General features: G+C 42.4%; 1 protein-coding gene across 4 annotated transcripts; it reads right to left on the bottom strand.

The window, feature by feature from the left end:
• Positions 1-1,303: 1,303 nt before the first annotated feature.
• LOC111866209 (popeye domain-containing protein 3) lies at positions 1,304-20,521 on the bottom strand. Of its 4 annotated transcripts, none has more exons than XM_023854946.2 (9): positions 20,411-20,521; positions 18,047-18,247; positions 14,360-14,497; positions 12,997-13,178; positions 11,177-11,308; positions 10,144-10,251; positions 8,658-8,810; positions 5,266-5,413; positions 1,304-1,654 (listed from the first exon to the last, which is right to left on the bottom strand). In XM_023854946.2, exons 2-9 carry the CDS (start codon positions 18,105-18,107, stop codon positions 1,470-1,472), a joined length of 1,107 nt encoding a protein of 368 aa, XP_023710714.1. In that variant the 5' UTR covers positions 18,108-18,247; positions 20,411-20,521; the 3' UTR covers positions 1,304-1,469. The 4 variants fall into 4 exon arrangements, with proteins under 4 accessions (XP_023710714.1, XP_023710715.1, XP_023710718.1 ...); XM_023854947.2 differs by having other exon boundaries at positions 18,047-18,236; XM_023854950.2 differs by having other exon boundaries at positions 18,047-18,138.
• Positions 20,522-22,791: the final 2,270 nt, after the last annotated feature.

Here is a 22,791-nt window from a genome sequence, read left to right as displayed (position 1 = left end):
ACTTTTAGATTTTACGTTATATCTGCTTCAGTTGCGTTCCCTGGAAATGTGATCTTATGTAGAAGAGAATGGATCAATGGAAGTTTCTAGCCCATCCGTGGAAAAAATAGCCATAATTACGAATTTTCCGCACATTTATTTCATTTCAGATCATGGAGACTAATGCGCGCGGCTGTGTGTTAATAGTCAATAGTGTAAATGAGAAGACATTGAGTGTATGGCGGTAATGTTTAAATAATAACTATTAATGATATTTAATAAATGTATGTATATTTTTATTTGTGCTTAAGACCCAACCTCATATCCAGTGAGTAACGAGGGCTCTTTCCCCGGGGGTAAAACGGCCGGGGAATCACCTCCAACTAATGCCGAGGTCAAGAAAACGTGGGTCTATACATCCACTCCCCTATACGCCTTCTTCGCATAATGCTTACTTAGTTAAGTACAGGGACAACTTTGTCTTACCTTACCTTAGGGTCAGATCCCTCAGCCACCCATGTTACAGTTGGTCACATTGTTAATGAAAGATGTGTATCGATGTTTTATTGGTGAAGTCGATAGTAGTCGTTCTGATATTGTTGCAAATTGAAGAAAATTAGAAATGTTGCAACAATCATTGCCTAAAATATTTCATATATATAGAAGCAACACATTGTTAGTTTGACAGGTTTAGTATCTTAGTTAGTTAGTTATTAGAGAGGGTGGGTTTCCCCATGCACTTAGACCTGTAGTGGTCCATTGTGCTTCCCTCTATGATTTCTACCAGTCTCTATATCCTACCGGTATTGGTGCTTACCATCAGTCCCGCCCAGCCAGCGAGACCGGCTCTACTAGCTGAGAGGTACTATAATGCTTCCCCCATCTACCGGAGGTATTAGTGACTGCTGTTGGGCGGCAAACGTCCGCAATTTTGGCTCAGTGACCTCCTTTTTGGAGGTATGAGGTTCTTTTACGTGCCGTAAAGCTACGACACGGGACCCACGGCTTAAAGTCCCTCCCGGAGGACTTGTTCCCTGAATTTTTCCGCCCTTAAAAATTCGACGACCTCTGCCGGGTATTTGAACCCGCGTACTGCGAGTCATGAGGTGGGAACGTTACCTCTAGACTACGAAGGCCGCTTTTAGTATCTTAATATAAAATGTAACTACCCTCCAAAAAGTTATAAAGTTTTGAGGTTATAAATATTTGAAAAATTGAATTCTTAACTATTTCTCGTTGAAACTTAATCTCATTCAATTATAATTTATTTTACACTGAACTTAGCAATCGTATCGATTTCTGAAAGCTGAGAAAATAAAAACTGTCAAGCTAATATCTTTAATTAGTTTTGTCTGATCTGGTATACATGCTTACTTGAATGAAGAACACAGATTTATGTAAGTCTATATTATATGGATTTATTGAAATAAGTCACAGAACCCTTTGTGATAAGCGCGAGTTAATCGCTGGGCTGCCATAACAGTCAGACTTCAGGTATCCACTATTTCACAGCTGTGGTACTTGGAGCTGGTTTCCAGCCAACTCTCGACCCCATTATTTGAAGCAAGGTCATCGTTCGATGGGAGTTCTGTTAGCGGTTCCATTTCCAGGAGCCTCCCATTGGGGAGAAGTATTCCATTCTCTTTGGGGCATAGTCGTTCTCGGCTGCTGAAAACTGTGTACACAACCAGAAAGACAAAAAATATTAGTGCCAGAGAGGCCACTTACTTTATAATTAGAATGATCAAGTCAAGGAGGATGAGGTGGGCAGGTCATGTAGCACGAATGGGGGAGACGAGAAATGCATATAGGATATTGGTGGGAAAGCCAGAAGGAAAGAGACCACAGGGAAGACCAAGGCGTAGGTGGGTGGACGGTATTAGAATGGATCTTAGAGAGATAGAATGGGATGGTATGGATTGGATAGATCTGGCTCAGGATAGGGACCAAGCGAAATATTTTAGGAGCAGACTAAATTTGGAGAATGATTGTTCGTTCATTCATTCATTCACTCATTTATACATTCACAATTTTCCATCTTCTCGTTGGTCATATTAAAACACAAAGATGAATTTGTGGTCTGACGTGTAGGCGCTAAGGTAAGCAATATTCAGGTTTGTCGCCTGGTTGCTATGACAAAAGGTGATTGTATGTGCGCGTAGAGGCAGCTCTGCACTTGTAGTCGGTAGGTTACCTTTTCGAATTTCAGCCGTGACACCGGTTATTCTTACAGTTTGTACATGGTTTGCTTCAGTCCCTTCTTGCAAACTTCGGAATACTACCTGAATTAAGCCACGGCTGCGTCCTCCCAGATCCCTGCCAATTTATCATTCTCCTCTCATCCCACGCTATGTAGTTTAAAGACAAAGAAAATTTATAAAACAAAGAAATAGAAATTGTAATAATACAGGTAGTGCTGATGAAAATAAAGAAATAAAAAATCACTGCAGCAATTTCTTTCTCTGTCAGAAGCTGAAATCCAGTCTTTTTCATCCAACTCAAGCCAGTCTTGGATATTTTCTTGCGTGGTTTCGGTCTCTCCAGCTGCCCTCGACACAGTCTGGAAGTCCTCTCGCTCCTAAATCCCACGTGTCTTTTAAAATATGTACTCAACTGTGTACAGAATTATTTTTTTTTTATATTTCAATCCTGATTAGCAAGGGTTTACTGTGTCCCTACGTCCTTTCTATAACAGCACTTTCAATATAACAAGCAATTTATTGAATGTATATATGCATATAGATATATAGGATATGTATGTATTTATGAGGTGGGCAGGGCATGTAGCACGAATGGGTGAGACGAGGAATGCGTATAGGATATTGGTGGACAAGCCCGAAGGAAAGAAACCAGTGGGAAGACCAAGGCATAGGTGGGTGGAATATTTTAAAATTGATCTTAGAGAGATAGGATGGGATGGTATGGATTGGATTCATCTGGCTGAGGATAGGGACCAGTGGAGGGCTCTTGTGAACACGGTAATGGACCTTCGGGTTCCATAACATGCTGGGAAATTCTTGAGTAGCTGGAAAATTGGCGGCTCTTCCAGAAGGGCTCAGCTCCATGGGTAAGTAAGTAAGTAAGTAAGTAAGTAGTTAGTTATTTAGAGAGGGTGAGTTTCCCCATGCACCGCGACCAGTTTGATCTATTGTGCTTCCCTCTATGATATTCTACCAGTCTCTTTACCCTACCGATAAATGTTGCGTACCACCAGTCCCGCCGAGCAAGCGAAGTAAGTAAGTAAGTATGTATGTATTTATATAAGTCCATATATCGTCGAATGATAGGAATGTTGGCGTGTAATGAACCGCGAAGAATATTTAAGAAAGTGGCCATGGCTTAACTTGAAATAATTTCCACGTAAGTTACCTGGAGAGACTGAAGAAAACAGCAAATTATCTCTATCAGGATAGCCAGTCTCCGGCTTGAGTTTTGAACTGGGGCCTCCCGATTACGAAACAGGACAGGTATCCACTAAACCGCGACGTGCCCTGCATATTGCCTTGATTGGTCTGTGTACCTGTAATGCGCTTTCACTGTTGATGTCAGCACAATCGATTTGCGTGTGACCCGTGTGACTCACTGAGAGCCTTCAAAGGGACCCTAAGCTTCACTCCTCTCTGACTCATTCTCTGTGACAGAGGTACACAGGTAAAGTTGTGCCTGTGCTTATCTAACTAAGCACTACGCCAGGCATGTCAAACTGAACTTGTACAGAGGGCCACCTCAGCCCTATAAATAATAATCTAGGGCCGCACTTCAAAATAGAAATATACATTAGATTTTGATACAAGGAAATTTAATTCTATTTATTATTTAGGAACAATTTCAATATAATTACCGGAAGTGGAACACTTATATTTTGCCCACAAATCAAACATGTAATTTTACCTTCTATTTCACAACAGAAATAAGCGATTTACCATTTTTCTTGAAAAACACGGCGCTCACTTTCAGTAGTTCTTTTTTTGCTACTTGAATTTTTTGGAAGCGACATTGACCTTTAAAAGTTACTGTACATATACAAGAAAACTCGTAGTTGATAATTTAATGTTTAATTATAACCTTTATACGTTCATCACAATGTAACATCAGCACCTGTCGCTGTGTGAAAATGAACTGAATGACAATGCACAAGAGACTACCGGACTAGTAGGAAGGTGTATCTTGTCTCAGTGGTCATAAAAGTGAAAGTTTGCTAGCAGCCCATTAGACAGTGGCTGGGGGTTGCAAGCTAGTTTTGTAGGTAGAAATCCCTTGCACTTGTCTGTCAGTTGCCACCCTCCTTGCATTCTTACTACGCCTCCAAAAGGGATTCTTGGAAATACTTGGGGTGGTGAGGCTGTATTGATTTTAGTGCATTAACCTTCTGAGATGCAATAGTTTGTCCTTCACGAACTTTACAAACCGTTAGTCGGACAAACCCTTCTGCAATTCTCACAATCACTTTTCCTGCAGCCTGCTACTTTATGTCTGCGTGAGACTTCTTGTCTTCTGGTCTGTTGGAAAACTGTCTTTACAAAAAATATTTCTACTAAAATTTTAATATTGATTTTAATATCAATTAGCTCTAAAAGTTGAGTGTTTGACACGGCTGCACTACGCCATGAAGACGCATGGGGAAGTGGATGTATAGATCCACTTCTCTGGACCTCGGCACTAGCTGGAGGTGAGTGGTTAGATTCACGTCCCAGCTGCTTTACCCCCGGTACCCGTTGTATTTGAGGCTGGGTGGAACCCAGAACCTGTATGGAAGACGTGGAGAAGAGAAAATTGTTGACCCTATCGGGACTCGAACTGCCACCCGCCAGTCTCTATCCCGGCTCCTGGGGTATACAGGAAGTAAAGATAACAGGTACAGTTGTCCTTGCGGTTAAGTAAACACCACGCTCTTATGGCGTATGGCGGAGTAGAGATGTACCCCCACTATTCTTGGCGTCGGCCGTGTATGAAAGTGAGTGGTCAGCTTCACGATCCGGCCGCTCCACTTCCGGGAAAACATCCACTGGTACGCATTGGATAAGAGGCTGGGTGAGCCCCAGAATCGGTCTGGATGCTGTAGAGTAGATAGAAAAAATCTCTTTTTCTCTGCCAGGAATCGACCCCCGGCCCGTCCAGTACATACCAGTTACTCATCGACTGAGCCATCCCATTCTGTTGAAAAGGGTCCGATTCGCCTCTACTCCTCAGTCGGTTGGACCGAGGTCAATTCTCTACGCGTAACAACACCCTTTGAAATACTAAGGCATTTGTGCTGCATAACCAAGGACGTAATTACAGACTTACCGGAGTCTGGAGACACAGGACACACGCCAGGCAGCAACGTGTTTTGCCTCAGGCTTCTGGGAGGGCTCTTGAATTCTCCAGCTGCCGTCAGAGATGATGTAATGCTCGGGAGTCTAATGTCCAGGTGCGAGCCCTTGTCTGTCACAATCTGCGATGTAAAATGGCACAGCGCTCCAGTCAGACACGTACAGAAACTGCGCTGATTGTGTTTAGGACTTGCAATATTGCGGATAAAATATATTGTCACGTGTTTGGCATGGCTCAGCCGGCGGCCCGTCTTCTACCCCAGGTCATGTGCGATTTGTAGTGGACAGAGTGGTGCTGGGGTAGGTTTTCTCCGAGTACTTTTGTTTCCCCTGCCAATTCTCATTCCACCCTCTTCATGTATCACCCGAGACTGGTACAATAGTGCAATTAGTGGCCGACGTTTCATGTTGACTCAGTCTCACACCACCCCCAAGAGAATAAGAAGAAGAAACTAAACACAGTGGAAAATGCATTGTAACGGTTTTTAGCGAGTTAAACAGTTGCCTGATGATGGCCGAGTAGGACAAAGAAGACAATGACAAATAAATATGTATTTAAAACAGAACTATATGTGTATAAGCGGCGTTAATGCAACAGGATGCTGAAATGCAGTATTATTAACATATCATTAGCATTTATATTTACTTTTCCTTTACTAGATATTCTCTTTTCGCCGATCACAGTGGCCGCGTGGTCTAAGCTATGACCTGTCATCGCTAGCTTGAACTCTGCAATCCTGGGTTTGAATCCCACTCAAATCAAGGATCTCTGTGTGTACGTTTATTCTGTGTTTGTGTTGTTCTGTGTGTAGGTAGCGGCCTTACGATGGGCTGATCCCCCGTCCAAGGAGTCCTACCGACTATGTATAGGATTAAGAAAGTAAAAATTCAGCCAAGGTCCATCAAAGGACTTAGAACCATAATTACAGGTTCTCTTTTTAACTTATTGTGTCTAATTACATCCACTAAACACACAAAAGTTTTTCACGTTTAACAAAAATTCAATTCCAGAAGCGACTGACTATGTTTGTATTTAAATTACGCCTTATGCAACGTGAATGATGTCAACGTGAATGATTACAAATTTGCATGTGGTCAGGAGCGTGATCAAGAGAGAAATTACAACGGAGTAATGCAGAACATTATATTCACTGGAATAACGTCATATTACAAACCGTGATAAGATCATTAAACAAACAGGAACTCTTCTTTCTGCTCCCTTCGTTAGTTCGCGTATCTTTTCATATATTTTCCTAAGTTAATGGCTTTTGTGGCCGGTCACGGTAGCCGAGCGGTCTAAGGCATGTACTGTCTTCGCTCGCTTGGAAACCGGGATCGTGATTTCGAATCCCACACAAGGCATGGATGTTTTAGTTTGTGTGTGTGCGTTTTTCTTTCGTGTACAGGTATATGCCTTGCGACGAGCTGATTACCCGCCCAGGGAGTCCTACCGAATGTGTAAGATCTAGAAAAACCGAAGTGAACGGAGAAGTTCGTGGAGGTAGGCCTAGGCCCACTGGGGCTGTAGTGCCAAGGGAAAATATGGCTTTTTGTGTCTGAAGCTGTATGCTTGTAGAAGCGTAAAGAACTCTGAAAGATTCTTGATATTTACACCCAGAATTGATTGTTACACAGAAATTTGACTTAATACATGCCAGAAGTTAATAAAAAATAATAGTACTAATAGGCCTAGTGAAAACAAACAAGAATGCTTGTTCTACTCCCGAGATGTCTTTCTTTCCCTTGTTATTATCATAACATACGAGGGTTTAACCACCAGTGAACTGTTAATAAAAGAAGCAATGACAAAAAATTATTATATACAAAAAAAAAGTACGTACTTAAGCCACTTCTCCACGCAGTCACCTCCGGAACTGAGGCGCTGGTCGTAAAGGAGAACAAGTTTCTGTATGCCTGTGTTAATGAAATCTGACGCCTGTGGTCTCGGCCACGTTTTGACACCTTCCATCAACTCATTATTGCTAAAGCACTGTAATCTCAACCAGGTCTTCAGGTATGTAATTACCATCTATAATCAGATATCAGATTATAATCAGATGGTAGTCACTCAGAGCGAGATCAGGGCTGTAAGGACAGTGGTCAAACAACTCCCAGTTGAAATTCTCCAGCTGTGCTCGGATGGGAGCAGCCGTATGCGGACGAGCATTGGCAAGGAGGAGAATTACACCGTATGTCAGCATTCCACGCCTTTTATTCCTGAATTGCCCTATGCAGTATTTTTTGTTTCGTTTTGAAACGTGGCTGAGCTCACAAGCGGCAGACGACAAGTGCCTCAATTCAGGCGGTGATTATAGTGGTAAATAGCTTAAGTACATATGTATTTTTTGCTTGTTTTGTAAACAGCTCGTCAGAGGTTACTTTCCGAATAGCCTTCGTACAACATCTGAACATATAAGAAAGACGTACCGTTCAAATTAAGAAGGTAATGAATACGATTTTGTTACCAACGTTTGAAGATTTTCACGTGAAACGTTAGAACCCGTTTAACAAGGTACACAGTTTCACATACCAGAAGATAGTAATCTCGGTACTGACGGGCGTGAAATCATCAATTTCACGTAAAAGAAATAAATTGAGCAATGAAATTAAACGAATGATTAGGAATGAGGGTTTAGAATCACGGGCAAAAACTATAGCATAATATTTTCTCATCGCTTCAATATCTGTATGCAAAGTAGCCAGAGGCTATGCTTGTTTGACTTACTTTTCTATTCTGAAGATGAAAGCCAAATGTTCCTCCAAAAACATCATACCCTTTCTGAATTACACTGCATTTCAACTAAAAGATAGTAATTTTCATTGTCGCAGCTGTGAGAACTCAATCTAATGTTAATGGAACTACGTAATGGTAACTTCCATATTGTGAAGAATATGATCATTTGCTAGGCAACGGCTAGGTAAACACTGCCTAAAAATCGGAATAATAACAGAGGCGAATACGAGAATTTTCTAGGCAACGTCTAGGTAAAAGTAGGAAAGGCATTCCCGTGACAACACAACACAGCAGAGCAGAACAAATGTAGGATATGGTAACTTGTATCCCGGCTGAAAGGCAGTGGATTCGTGAATTCGAGTAGTAGACAGTCCGAGATTAGTGACAGATTAATCAGACAGACGTTATCCAGAAGTAGTTCAATGTATGAGCTGTTATTAGAGACTGTAATTATAAAGAAGTGCCAATAATCCCAATCATCAAACCCAGAACCCATTGCTATTAGTCACGTAACCCCTTATACGTGACAGTATTTCACCTTTCAGTTATTCCTATCTAAATGTTCTTATTGATATAGCGATCGATATCTCGACTAGATCATAAAGACTTCTCGATACACTGTGGTTCCTTACCTTCTTGTTCATAGCGTACAGCTTGGTGGTGATATCTCTGGCGATGAGGGTTGTCAGCACTGTTGCCAGATAGGTCTCCTTCACAAACAGGTATTCAAGTGACGATCTCTGCCAGTACAAATAGCGGCAGGAGGTAGCCGCTATTATAGAAACCTGTCACATATGAATCCGCAAGTACTGAGTTGTACAACAGGCCTACTAATGACGTCATATGCGTGAGGTGCCATCTAGCAAAGACTTCAAGCAGTGTGCAGAGGTACAGACGAGATGCGTGCAGTTGAAATGACACATAGCACAACTTGAATAATAGATCAACGTATAAAACAAACTCCATAGCCTGTAGTCTGCAAGCGAACTATACCGACCGAGCGACAGCCTTTGTCGGCGAAGTTAATGCCAAATTTAGCGGATAGAGGGTGTCGCGTGGTCAGCGCAACGGATCCCCAAGGCCGTTAATCTAGGTTTTCTAGACCGGAGCCGCTATTTCCTTGCAACAGCTCCTCAATTATCATCACGAGGCTGAGTGGATCCCGTTCCGGACCCGCTATTTCTCAGAGAAAAACTGGTAGCGCTGGGAATTGAACCTGGACCTCTGGATCTGTAGCCAGGATCGCTGACCACTAGACCACAGAAGTAAACTGTATATATTATACCCTAAGTTTTAGGGTTCAACAGGGGTTCCTAAAATCTTTTTGGCCACGTACCACTTACTGCGTGGTTTTTCATTGGCGGACCACGAGAATATTAAACGAAATATTTTTAAAAATTTTGAATGGAATGAAAGTGAAATTTAGTCAACAGCTAACAACCCCCTTGAATTTTAAAACAGAAATAATTAGAAGATTACGGGCAAGCAAATCACATGTTTATTTGTGCGTAAATAAAATACCTTGAGCTTAAATCGGATGCGGGCCGCTTGAAAAAAAAATCGCGGACCATTGGTTGTCTGCTGATCGTGATTTTATGAAATTCTGCTTTAGAACTTGACAACAGCTCTCTCCGCTCTGCTAAACACAGCGGAGAGTACAACGTATCTGCATAGAAGCATGCCAGTGTGCATTACTGGCATATGTCACACATTATGACGTCATCATATTGTCTCCATTATTAACCACTGACTGTTCAGTCACGTAGCGGCAGTTGTTAAGGTTAAAATAAAAAGTCGACAGAGGGTTCATAGTTATGCATTAATAATGACTGGCACGTACTATGGTCTATAAGGCTATTATGACTACAAGATAAATTAGTTTCCGTAAAATCGGACACGAAAATAGTACTGTCAGATCAGTAATGTTTATCAAATGGGAATTGTAAGAGCACGTGCATAGGATGGGGGAAACAAGGAATGAGTATAGAATTTCATGGAAAAGCCTGTCGAGGAACGTCCAGTTGGAAGATTGATGGAAAGATTCTTTGACATTATATTTTCTTTCTTACTTCGTGAAATCAAAAGGGCGTATAAAATGTTTAGAAATTGTTTCCTTACCTTGAACTTATCATCCGTTGTAGCGCGACTTGACTCAAACTCGGGAGAATCCAGGAACTCGCAGGGCATGATGGGATGAAGAAATTGGTGGTCAGACATCACGTTTATCTGTTCAATTGCATGTAAAATGTTAATGGGGGGCAACACCCATTTCATTACACACTACTAATCTTATTTTTATCTTATTCTCTAGAAGGAACTGAATTATTGAATTGTCAGTTGTAATTTTGACTTGCCCTACAATTAAACTGTAGATGTATTCATATTCCAAAAATTTATTCGAGAGTTGTTTTCCAAAAGAAAATGGAAGAGTGTAATCTTATGGATCTAAAATAATTTTTACTCTGGGCGTATGGACATCTATCTCCGGGGGTAAACAGGTCAAGGCGTGAAACTGACCGCTCACCTCCACCTACTGTCGAGGTCAAATAATTGTGGAGCTACCCTTCCACTTACACAAGTGTCTTTATGGCGTGGTGTTTAATTGTTTAATTACAGGGAAAATTTACGTTTTTCCTCCAAGAATAACAAGCGTTTTAGATAACCCATAATTCGTGAATATATGACATCTTATGTAAATAAAATACTTCTGTTATAACCTGTTGATAGCTATGTGGTTCCTATCAGCTATATTTCTGAAATATCTGTGTATTACATAAAATATGTAGGATAAACTTCAAACACATTCCATCCCCTGCAAGGACAAATGCCTTTTAACCTACTTTCCTTATTTTGAAAAAATGAAAGGAGGCTTATGAGATCACATTACTGTCTGTATGTCTCTCTCCCATCGTTGCTAGGTAACGAGCAGCCTGTATGACTGTCTGTGCTTTCCCAATAATCTTTTCTTTCTCTGCGGTACATATCCTATCAAAGGAAAGCAGGCGTAGTTCTTCCCAGAACTTCTTGTTTAGATAATGATGTTGGTTTCAATAAAAACTAATATATACTTGACAAGTTGTATTGACGGATATGTTGTCACTGTAATTGAATCCAAATTAAGAAATTAAGAGCAGCTGGGTTCAGCTCTTACCTTTCCCGAGAGTAAGAGCCCCAAGCGGTCGGTTCTGGTGAGGTTCTGCATAGCGTATGCTTCACCCGCGTGAAGAGACATGATCTGAGCGAAGTCTGAACTCACCATCTTCTTGAACTGCAGGCGGGACACCTGCAGTTAACATAATGACAGCAACACAACGGGTTAACGCAGCAAACAGCAGAAGAATCTGGCGTAGGCTATGCGTGGTCTACTACAACAGACAGGGAAGTTCATCATAGCTCACGACTTTAAAAAGAAATCATTTTTAGATTTAGTCTTGACCTAATTGTTATTTTTATTGTTTTTACTGTTTGAATCAATGTCTAGTCTAGTCTTACTTACTTACTTACTCATGGAGCTGAGCCCTTCTGGAGGAGCCGCCAATTCTGCAGCTACTCAAGAATTTCCCAGCATTTTATGGAACCCGAAGGTTCATTACCGTGTTCACAAGAGCCCTCCACTGGTCCCTATCCTGAGCCAGATCTATCCAATCCATACCATCGCATCCTATCTCTCTAAGATCCATTTTAATACTGTCCACCCACCTACACCTTGGTCTTCCCAGTGGTCTCTTTCCTTCTGGCTTTCCCACCAATATCCTATACGCATTCCTCGTCTCCCCCATTCGTGCTACATGACCTCCATGATCATTAGCTTGGGTCGTTTGTCCAAGGAATGAGTCCAGGTCCGAGGCTTCGTGTTCATTTTCGTAACATAATGAGTTTTTACGGTGAGGAGTTGTTAGCCCCATGCCCAACCCCCATGCTGGAGGGCCACCCCTTGTCAGCTGTCCGCGACTGCTTATTCAATATATTCACAGCTTCCCTCCAAAACTAGAGGGCGTCTTCTCCATCTGCAACCTGAGGACGCTCCATGACGTGGTGACAGGGACCCACCTAACATGGAGTCTAGTCTAGTTAATGTACTTTATATATATACGAGTAGAAAGTACCTTTTTGTGAATCATATATATAGGGGCCGCTGGCTTTCTACCGCGGCGGCTCGGGTTCTATCCCGGGTCTGGTCAAGTGGGATTTGTGGTGGACAAAGTGGCGCTGGGGCAGGTTTTCTCCGAGTACTTCGGTTTCCCCTGCCAATCTTCATTCCGCCAATTGCTCCACAATCACCCTCACCTATCATCTGGGGCTGGTACAATAGGCCAGAAGTGGCCGCAGTACACGGGACTTAGTCCAACCCCGCTAGCAATAAAAAAAACAATAAGAATGAGGATGCGAGCGTTGCAGTTCAGTGGTTGAGTGTGTGAGACTTGCAGCACCTGAGGATGGCCCGTTAGGGTCGAAACATGTAGTGCTATATATGTAAATAAACAGTTGTTGCGTTGACGATAGAATTTGTATATGTTGAAAGTGCAATGGTACGAACTGGATTCAACTGGCTGAGATTATGGTAGAGTAACTATCGTTTTTTTCTCACAAATTAGCGCATGCGCCATGTTGTTGTTGAATAAAAAAGTTAAAGATTATATAAATAAAATGGTCTCTAATGCCGTAACGAGCATATCGAGTTTTATAAGAATCGGTCAGTTGGTATAAAAGTTAAATGGGTGACACACAAAAACCGTGGTTCACTGATAATCTTAGTTTCGTTATGCGAGGATGAAGAGTAAGAAATTCCAAATGGGTCACTTTTCAATAGAGCTTTCATTTTTCATTCACTACTGAACCTATGTATGAGCCACGTGTGGGGGATCAGAACATTTCTAGCAGGACGTAGGTTTGATCTACATCATAACACCTGCACGGAGAGACAAGGTAAAACAACGAAATATTCCAGGGATATCGTGAGAATCACTGTACCTTGAAGGGATGAAAGAGTGTCTGGTAAGCTTCCTCGAGCTCCGGGTCGAACTTGACGGGTCTGCGCTGGTATATGATGTACACAAGTTGCCCCATGTTGAGTAACATAAAACTGAAGTTCCAAGAGAATATGTCGGGGGCACAGATGATATTCCATGCCCAGAATGAAAACAGCATGAAACCTGCAAATAACCCGTCATTAACACACAATAATTCTACAGACACTTTGTGTGATGCACTTTGCATCTCAGTTGCTCTCAAATGTTTATATTATGTGTTATGATGTCGGTCTGGAGTCCAGACATCCTGACTGACATGTTCTGCTTTATTACATAAACAAAACAAACACCGTGGCCTGCAGTCCGCAAGCGAACTACACCGACCGAGCGACCGCCGCTTTTCGGTGAAGTTAGTGCCAACTTTTGCGGATTGAGGGTGTCGCGTGGTCAACGCAAAAAATCCCCACCACCGTTAATCTCGGTTTCCTAGACCGGAGCCGCTGTTTCCTTGAAATAACTCCTCAATTATCCTCATGAGTCTGAGTGGACCCCGTTCCAGACCCACTACTCAGAAAAATGCGGTAGCGTCGGAAATCGAACCTGGGACCTCTGGATCTGTAGCCAGGAACTCTGATCACTAGAGCACAGGGGCGGTCACTGCTTTAATATATGTTATTTATAATTATTTATTAACGATTTCACTAGCTCAGATTATAATAATAACATCGACTGGTAGGAAGATCAGCGCACAATCAATTGGAATGGATGTAAAGAAGAGGTCTTGGCCTAAATCGGCGTAATATCCCACAATTTACCCGGAAAACCTGAGAAGAAACACGCATCCCTTCTACCCAAGTTAAGATACCCGGAATTCTGGCCATGACTGAACCTAATGCCTCCGTAATATAAATGAGAAGAATAACCGCTTGAGCCGACTTGATTGGTTTAAAGATTTCCATGATTATCTCCAGTCCCTCCGGGAAAATCATGTCGGAACAGAACCCTAAGACAGAATGCGACAGTTTCCCTCGCAAACTCTCTTCTTCTTCTTCTTCTTGTCTTCTTCTTGACAGTCGGTAGGACTCCTAGGGCGAGGGATTCTTCGCAAACATTTAATATTAACTCTACAGGGTGTTTCTAAATTATTGTCGTGGATTCCGTGACCTATATACGGAAAACCCGACACTAATTTAGAGTCACTCTGTACATCTGGTAAGAGAAAATATCTTTCTATGATTTCAGTCATCTGAAGCTTGGTTCTGAATAAAGCGCCTATTTGTACCGGACAGTTAAACTAATATAATAATAATAATAATAATAATAATAATAATAACAATAACAATAATAATAATAATAATGCTCACCGAAGATTAGGGCTGAGTGCATGAAGAGTACTCCATAGACACTGCTCGGGGAAGCGTACGAAATGACGAAGCAGGCGTTAGCAAGTTGGAAAAGGATGTGCTGCGGGTCCTTCCAGCCGGCACACACGGGCACCAATCCTGCGGCAGGGGGAATTGAATGAGCGAACACAGCGTCACGTTCTTTCTAACATTTACTTTCCGTCTCATCTGAGGGAATGGATGTTAACAATGTAACACTTCATCAGATATTATTCCGACGATCAAGTCAAGGAGGATGAGATGGGTGGCATAATAAGTGCGTGTACACTTGGATAGCTCAGTCGGTAAAGAGAGGCTACAGCACGGACGGCTGGGTTTCAATTCCCAGCAGGGGCAAAAGATTCTTCTCTTGACCATAGCGTTCAGACGGGCTCTGAGGCCCACTCAGCCTCCTGTCAAATGGGTACTGGGGGTACTTTTCCCAGGGGTGAAGCGGCCGGGCCGTGAAGCTGATCACTCACTCCATCTAGTTCCCAGGTTAAGAATGTTGGGGCTATACTTACACTCCTCCGACTTCACGACATAATGTTTAATTAGTTGGGCATATGGGCAACCTTTTATTTTCACTGGCTCTACAGCCCCCTTGAGCCCTGGCCTCTGTTCAGTTTCATGGTCATTTTACAGACGGTAGGACTCCTTGGATGAGTGATAAGCTCGTCGCAAGGCCTCTACCTAAACACAGGGCAACACGAACACAGAATAAACACACATACCAAACATCCATGCTTTGTGTGGGATTCGAACCCACGATCCCGGCTTGCGAGCGAGCGAAGACAGTACACGCCTTAGACCGCTCGGCTTCCGTGACTGGCGGACAACTTTACCGTTGCACTATCTTATTCAGAAAACCTGAAACGATAAAAAGTTTTGGGAGACCTAAGGATAGAAATCTCATTTGCAGAGGAATTTTTTTAGCTTAAGGTTGCCTACTCAATTTGTTATATATCATCAGAGATATTTTTCCCCCTTGGCACTACAGCCCCAGTGGGCCTAGGCCTACCTCCATGAACTTCTCCGTTCACTTCGGTTTTTCTAGATCTTACACATTCGGTAGGACTCCTTGGGCGGGTGATCAGCTCGTCGCAAGGCCTCTACCTATACACAAATACAGAAAATCGCACACACACAAACAAACCTTCCATGCCCTCAGTGGGATTCGAACCCACGATCCCGGTTTCCAAGCGAGCGAAGACAGTACATGCCTTAGACCTCTCGGCTACTGTGACCGGCCAGTAAATCCGATTAGCAATCCAAATCTATAGTCACTCTGTCACTAACAATATGTTATCTAAGCGTTGGTAAATAAACCAAAGATCAGTCATCTGTAAAGGACAGAAAATTATAAGGAGAAGCATATAAGAGGAACGACTCCCATAGTGGAGGAACCATGCGCGGGTTTTGAATTGGGACAGATAAGATGAATATCTTAACAAGATTTTAGTATACAGAAAATTTATTATAACTGAAGAATATTTTAAAATAATTTTTAAATAATTTTACATTGACATAATGGCATGCAATGCAATGGGGCTGTAGTGGAGACAGATAGGGTGGGACCAGATCCAAGTGTGACGCCCTCGATTCTTGGCACCGAAACTGTGTGCCTTGTTCCCAGTCTTGGCTTCTGCAGTTAAGGACGTTATTACAATTTATTGCATGTAGTTGATAAAACATTGTCGTTTCTTCGTTATATACCAAGGCGTAATACATGGTTCCCGCATATGTTCTGATAAATGGAGCAAAGTTATAGAATGTTGTTTAAAAAGAATTAATTGATGCACTGAGTACCCAGTGTTTCCAGCGTCGTTGAAATTATCTGTCTCTATGTTAGAGTCTGATTCAGTGATTCAGTTAAGTACCGGAAATTAAATTAAGTAGTCATATCTTGTCGTCGGATTTCGAAGGAAGGGCTCTACAAATTGTACCAGACGTTACCATGAACTCTGCTTGTAGAACTCAGCATTCACCTTTCCACGCCTGTATGAATTTGTAGAATCCCATTCAGTCTAATCTACATTAACCCTTTAAAGATTGAATCTTTTATAAATTATACTGTGGCACGTAGACCTGATACTAGGCAACGACCAAGAAATAAGCAACTATACTACAGCCGTTGCTAGGTAATGGCCACAAGAGATTCATAACAACCAATAATGGAGTAACTGGGAAACTGTGTTCTCTACGTAGTCCGTGTGATAGCTACGTGATGCAACACTAGAAGAATTATTGCGGGAGGTGTTTTCTGTGCGGTCAGTGCCGAAGTGTTATAGGCAGAACAAGTCTAGATTTGAGTGAGTTGTGAGAGAGTCGCCGGCTAGTAAGCATGTGAACACGGAAGCTGAGGAGCCTACGGTGTTGGTAGCCGTTATCGGGCGACAACCGGTGAAGATACGGCAAACTCAGAAGACTTAGTGCGTGGTGTAGTGAATTGTAGAGTGTGTGACTTAGCGATAGCGCTATAACTACTTGTAGTTGCGATCTGTAAGTGTTCAATAAATGTAATTACCAATCCAAATCCTGTCTGTAGTGCCTCATACATATGACAATATGTAAAAATTAAGTCCGTACCACACAGGAAACATATTATGCCTCCGCTACAAAGCCCAACCGGTTAATGCTGTTTGTGGAAACAGTCGCTGTTTATTGTGAGAACCATACGAAACAAGCAGATACACTCTGTGGGAAGAATGCAGTCTATATAAGAATCCAATCCGTACCTCACAGGAAACACATTACGTCTCCGCTACAAAGCCCAACCGGTTAATGCTCTTTGTGGAAACAGTCGCTGTTTATTGTGAGAACCATATGGAACACGCACATACACTCTGTGGGCAGAATGCAGAGTTATAGTATGTTAAAGTAGGTGGTACATATACGAGTAGTTACCACTGAGCTTTAAAGCTTTATCTAAATGCCCAGAAGCAGAGTCCTTTTTCAAAATCACGCTTCTTACTGGTTACTTGTCTTGTTTATTCTTCGATCCTGAAGATGGCGGCGGTACGTTCCACCGAGACGTTGATGTACTTCTACCGAACTATACGGTGTCACATCCCAAAAGATATTAGTCTTCATTTTCATTTCTGTGAGAATCTCAAATCCAATGTAAGGGAGGTAAAGGTGAAAAGGTAAAGCGTGAAGGCCCATAAAGGTGTGAGAGGTCGAGGCTCCCACATATTCTAGACAGCTGATTCACAGATGGCGGTGAAGTTGTCAGCCTTGCACCCCGACCGCCGTTTACCCCCCCAGGAAAATTTCTTGGTATTCATTTCTGTCAGAGGCTGAGTCGACCCCAGGGCCCTAGTGCGGCTGGAAGGATTAGTTTAATTGAAAAAAAAAAAATCAAATGACCTCACCGGGATTCGATCCCGCGACCTTCCGGCTTGTAGCATAATGAGTCAACCAATTACGCTACCGCGTGCCCCCAAATTACTGAGGAGGGGTTATTAATTCCTTAGTTCAATATTTGCACAGTGATATGGTTCCTTTCCACTTTACACCAATTGAATTGGTTTGGTTATTTAGAATTAATATAAAAGTGTATTTGATTAAATATTTTATGATTATACAACAAAAAGCCAGAGGAGAACTGTCGTGTCAAACATGGAAAGATCAGTTCTAGATCAAACATCGTATCAGATTGGTGCTTACCATAGTTTCCGTCCTTGTCTTCAGCACCCACTGTACCATTCTGCTCGGGGTAGGTGTTCATTGCTACAGCTGCGTGTCACGCACTTCTTACGCTGTATTGTTGGACATTGACGTGATCTCAGGATCAAGGTGAAGAAGCGAAGACAGTTTCCAAAATTTCTCTAGGAGCAAGCGTTTATCTTGCGGAGCTCTGAAAATTGTCTGATGAGTACAGTAATATTGATTGTAACGCCGTATAGTTTGGACAACGCGCGACGTTTCGGAGGAAAATATCACCTCCATCTATAAGACCACAAAAATAAGCCAAACATCCAGCGGAAGTGACGGATCTCAGTTCCTACTGGTTCCTTGCTTGGCTAACCCATACCGTAAAGATGAAGGCGATAAGTTCCTTCGAAACAACATATTTTCTCTGAATACACGGCGTTATTGTTATGGCTTTACTGCCCGTTGTTGGGCCTTGGTCGTTTTTCAGTTACTTAATCGTATACATAGTCGGTAGATTTCCTTGGACGAATGATCAGTCCGTCGCAAGGCCTCTACCTACACACAGAACAATACAAACAAAGAATAAACGCACACGATATAGACATCTGTGCCTTGAGTGGGATTCGAACCCACGACGCCAGCGTTTGAGCGAGCGAAGGCAGTTTGTGCCTTACACCGCGCGGCCAGTGTGATCAGCAATACACGGCGTTACCACCAAAAACACCACACTTTTCATAATTGCAGTAGTGAGATTCATACATCCAACCCTCTGTCTGTATGACTGTCTTCAATTTATGGCGCTGCGAATGTGCTGAGAAAGTGAGCTCACCTATACGAGTTCATTGTCCAAGCACGTTGGCAGCATCGTAAGTTGACGCCCCTATAACACATTTTCGGAGAACCACGAGATATTCACTAAAAGTTATTATGATGCTGAGTTATGTGGACGAGCAGGACGGGGCGTACATCAAGTCTAGGAAATAAGAAATACTCAAGAAATCAAGTCAGGAAACGATAATGGAAGAAGCATTCACGAGACCAGGATTACTTGGAAGGATAACGTCTCTAGGAGAAAAGGCATGCGAATTTAACTGGCTCAAGATAGCGTGCGGTGGTCTCATGAATACAGCAAATAGTAGTTGCCTAAGACTGTCCTTACGGTCTAAGGTAGGTCGCACACAGGCATGCGTCAAGACATGTAACAGTCAAGACATGATGTTTGCGACATGACGCAAAAAAAAAAAAGATGCACAGTTGAAACGAATGAGATTATGAAAACCGTCGCTCACCGGACTGAGTCATGATGCTGACGAATCACGAATGAAGAAAGCCTGCCTCTTTTCCTCTCATGTCTTGATGCATGTCTTGACGCAGTTGGTGTGCGGCCACCGTAAGTAACTGGTAGCTTTGGCCGCGCCATAGCTCAAGCGGTTAGTCGTTGGCTTCCCACCGCGGCGGCCCGGATTAGATCCCGGGTCTGGTCAAGTGGGATTTGTGGTGGACAAAGTGGCGCTGGGGCAGGTTTTCTACGAGTACTTCTGTTTCCCCTTGCCAATCTTCATTCCACCAATTGCTCCACAATCACCCTCACCTATCATCTGGGGCTGGTACAATAGGCCAGAAGTGGCCGCAGTACAAGGGACTTAGTCCCACCCCACTAGCAATAAAAAAACTTGTAGCTTCCCAAGAAGGACATTTTCCCTTGTAGTCAGTCATTTCGTCAAAGTGGCCTTATTTGAAGGATAATTTCTGTATGATCCTTTCAAGAATCTGTTTTTATTTTTACAGAATCAAGAAAATTGTTATTTTATTTTTCTCATTTTAATTAACATGTGAGTTTCTTGATCCTACAAAACGCTTCATCAAATAAACCGATTCATTGTTTTCGAATTCTCAAGCCAAAGAGTAAGGACAATCATATAGGTTCACCATTTTAAGGATGTCAAATAACCATAATACGTGTTACAGACTATGCCACTCTGTACCAATGAAATGCATTTTTACAGCCTCACGCTGTATCCCACATTAGCTAGACAATCGGCTCAAAGATGGCGGTAAGGTTGCCAGCCTTACGCGCCGGCCGCGCTTTACTCTCCAGGAAAATTATTTAATTTTTTCCTGGTACTCATTTCTGTTAGAGGCTGAGTCGACCCCAGGGCCATAGTGCGGCTGGAAGGATTAGGTCAATTGAAAAAAAAATCCAATGAACTCATTGGGACTTGAACCCGTGACCTTCCGGCTTGTAGCATAGTGCCTCAACCAACTACGCTACAGCTGTACAGATTATTAATAACAGTTGGACTAAATTAGTAATTTTCAGAGCAGGATAATTGTCTTTTCTATTTATAATAGTATTATATACAGTGCATCACTCACCTTTGTCTGGATTATTTGTCTCAAGAGGACAAATATTCACATAAACTGGCTCTCAGAATGGCGCTCGAAATATATTAAAACACAACGCCATGTTGGCAGCAGTTTCCTCCGTGTAAATATACCGAAGACGGTCAATACGAACTTCGGGTGACACGGAGTACAGAATTAATTGATAGATGGCACACAGCGCCACATACATGCAGCGCCATGTGAACAGAAGTTGATCTACTAACGCGCCTCCCTCTTTAGCCCTGTAGGTAACGTAATGTGATGGTTAAATTGGGGCATGTGAGATGAGCTAGGCAGGGAACGCCAAAATTCGGATAGGTAAAGGTAAAGTTGGACCGGTCACGGTAGCCGAGCGGTCTAAGGCATGCACTGTCTTCGCTCGCTCCGAAGCCGGGATCGTGGGTTCGAATCCCACTCAGGACATGGATGTTTAGTGTCTGTGTGCGCGTTTTTCTGTGTTTGTATACAGGTAGAGGCCTTGCGACGAGCTGATCACCCACCCAAAGAGCCCTACCGAATGTCTAAGATCTAATAAACCCGAGTGAAACGGAGAGTTTCATGGAGGTAGGCTAAGGACCCAAATTGGGGCTGTAACGCCAAAAGGAAAAACGGTAAAATTGTCGTTGTGCTTAACTAATTAAGCACTATGTCTTGAAGACGTATAGGGGAGCAGATGTATAGATCCACGTTTTCTTGACCTCTGCACTAGTTGGAGTTGAGTGGGGGCACGTGGTAGCGTAGTTGGTTGAGGGACTATGCTACAAGGTCGCGGGTTCAAGTCCCGAATAGGTAATTAGATTTTTTTCAATTTACCTAATCCTTCCAGCCGCAGTATGGCCCTAGGGTTCACTCAACCTCTAACAGAAATAAATACCGGGAATTAATTAAATAATATTCCTGGGGAGTAAAGCGCGCCCGGCGCCTAAGGCTGACAACTTTACCGCCATCTTTTAGCCGAGTGTCTAGATAATGTGGGACCCTCAACGTCTCACAACCCTATGGGCCTTCACGGCCTGGTACAGGGATAGCTTCACTTTTTTTTGCTTTACAGTAAAATGATTTATCATAACAGTATTTTTTTTAAATAAGCATGCTTTGTTTAGGTAGGCTAATTTTTGTAGAAGGCGCCATTTTCCTTCAAAACGCTGGTAACACCTTACCGGTCTACACCATGTCATTATCCAGAATATTATGACTCATCGTCGCCGTGAAAGCATCAAATCTAGCATTTTAGCCATATTAAAACGAAGTCAGAGTTTAACTACGAACGAGTCTCACAACAGTGCCTACTCTTCGGCTTGTTTTATTAAAAAAAATGTCAATTGGTCCAAAACACAAACTTATTCATAGAGAAAAAATATTTCATTAATACTCGTAAAACCTAAAATAAATTCAGTACTGTAGGTATCGTTAACACAATATAACTAGAAGCACAAAGCCGTTAGAGAACGTTGCCTGAATGAGGGCGGAATTGGGCTGCACGTGCGTACTACGGTCTGTCCCGCTACTGCTGCAAGAAAAGAACATGCATTTCACCACGTGACAGATATTTTGACAGGTTCATGTCTTAGCATCCTTTCGGAAAGCTGACTCCGTAGTCTAGGGGTAACGTTCCCACCTCATGACTCAAGGTACGCGGGTTAAAATCCGGCGTGGAATTTTTAAAGGCGGAAAAATTCAGGAAACAAGTCCTCCGGGAGGGACTTTAAGCCGTGTGTCCCGTGTCGTAGCTTTACGGCACGTAAAAGAACCTCTGGTAGATGGGGGAAGCATCAAGGTACCGAGGGCTGACCTCGTTGGCTGAACGGGGCTGATAGCACGCACCGTTACCGGTAGGGTATGGCGACAGTAGAAATTAAAGGGGGACGCACAATGGACCAATAACTGGCCTAAGTGCATTGGGAAACCCACCCCCTCTATAATAATAATAATAATAATAATAATAATAATTCAATTCAATTCAATTCAATTCATGTTTATTTACGTACAATAACTTAACAGCAGAGTGGCCAATTAGAAAGTTAGCACGAGTATATAAGGTACACAAAATAATTAAAACAAAATACAAATATGACAAATAAATCTGTGAGCATAAATCTAAAGAAGACTTAAATATATACATACAATTATGGATTATTACGAGTGTTGCTAATACTATTAGTAACGAAATAGTAAGATAAGACAACTGGGAGTGATAAAATTAATAACAAATCAATAAATTAAAACCAATTACATAAGAAAATTAAAGTTGGCCGAGGTATACACATTTGTAACACTAATCCAGTAACACCGTAAAAGGTTTGGTACCTGCATGTAAAATATGATTCAGAGAAACCGCTCCGTCTGCAAATATGTGGAGATCTTTACCCACC

This window comes from Cryptotermes secundus, unplaced genomic scaffold, assembly GCF_002891405.2.
Source record: "Cryptotermes secundus unplaced genomic scaffold, Csec_1.0 scaffold682, whole genome shotgun sequence".
NCBI classification, from domain to species: Eukaryota; Metazoa; Arthropoda; class Insecta; order Blattodea; family Kalotermitidae; genus Cryptotermes; species Cryptotermes secundus.
The sequence above is the reverse complement of the archived record's forward strand: the minus strand, read 5'-3'. Positions and strand labels throughout refer to the sequence as shown.

What these genes read in the sequence shown, in the direction of transcription:
- LOC111866209 (XM_023854946.2), bottom strand. Translation starts at nt 18,107, where the DNA reads ATGAACACCTACCCCGAGCAGAATGGTACAGTGGGTGCTGAAGACAAG. An exon ending in CACTCTTTCATCCCTTCAAG is followed by an intron (nt 11,309 to 12,996) that starts GTACAGTGATTC and finishes TGTTAACTGCAG; the next exon opens with GTGTCCCGCCTGCAGTTCAA. An exon ending in GGCTCTTACTCTCGGGAAAG is followed by an intron (nt 10,252 to 11,176) that starts GTAAGAGCTGAA and finishes GCAATTGAACAG; the next exon opens with ATAAACGTGATGTCTGACCA.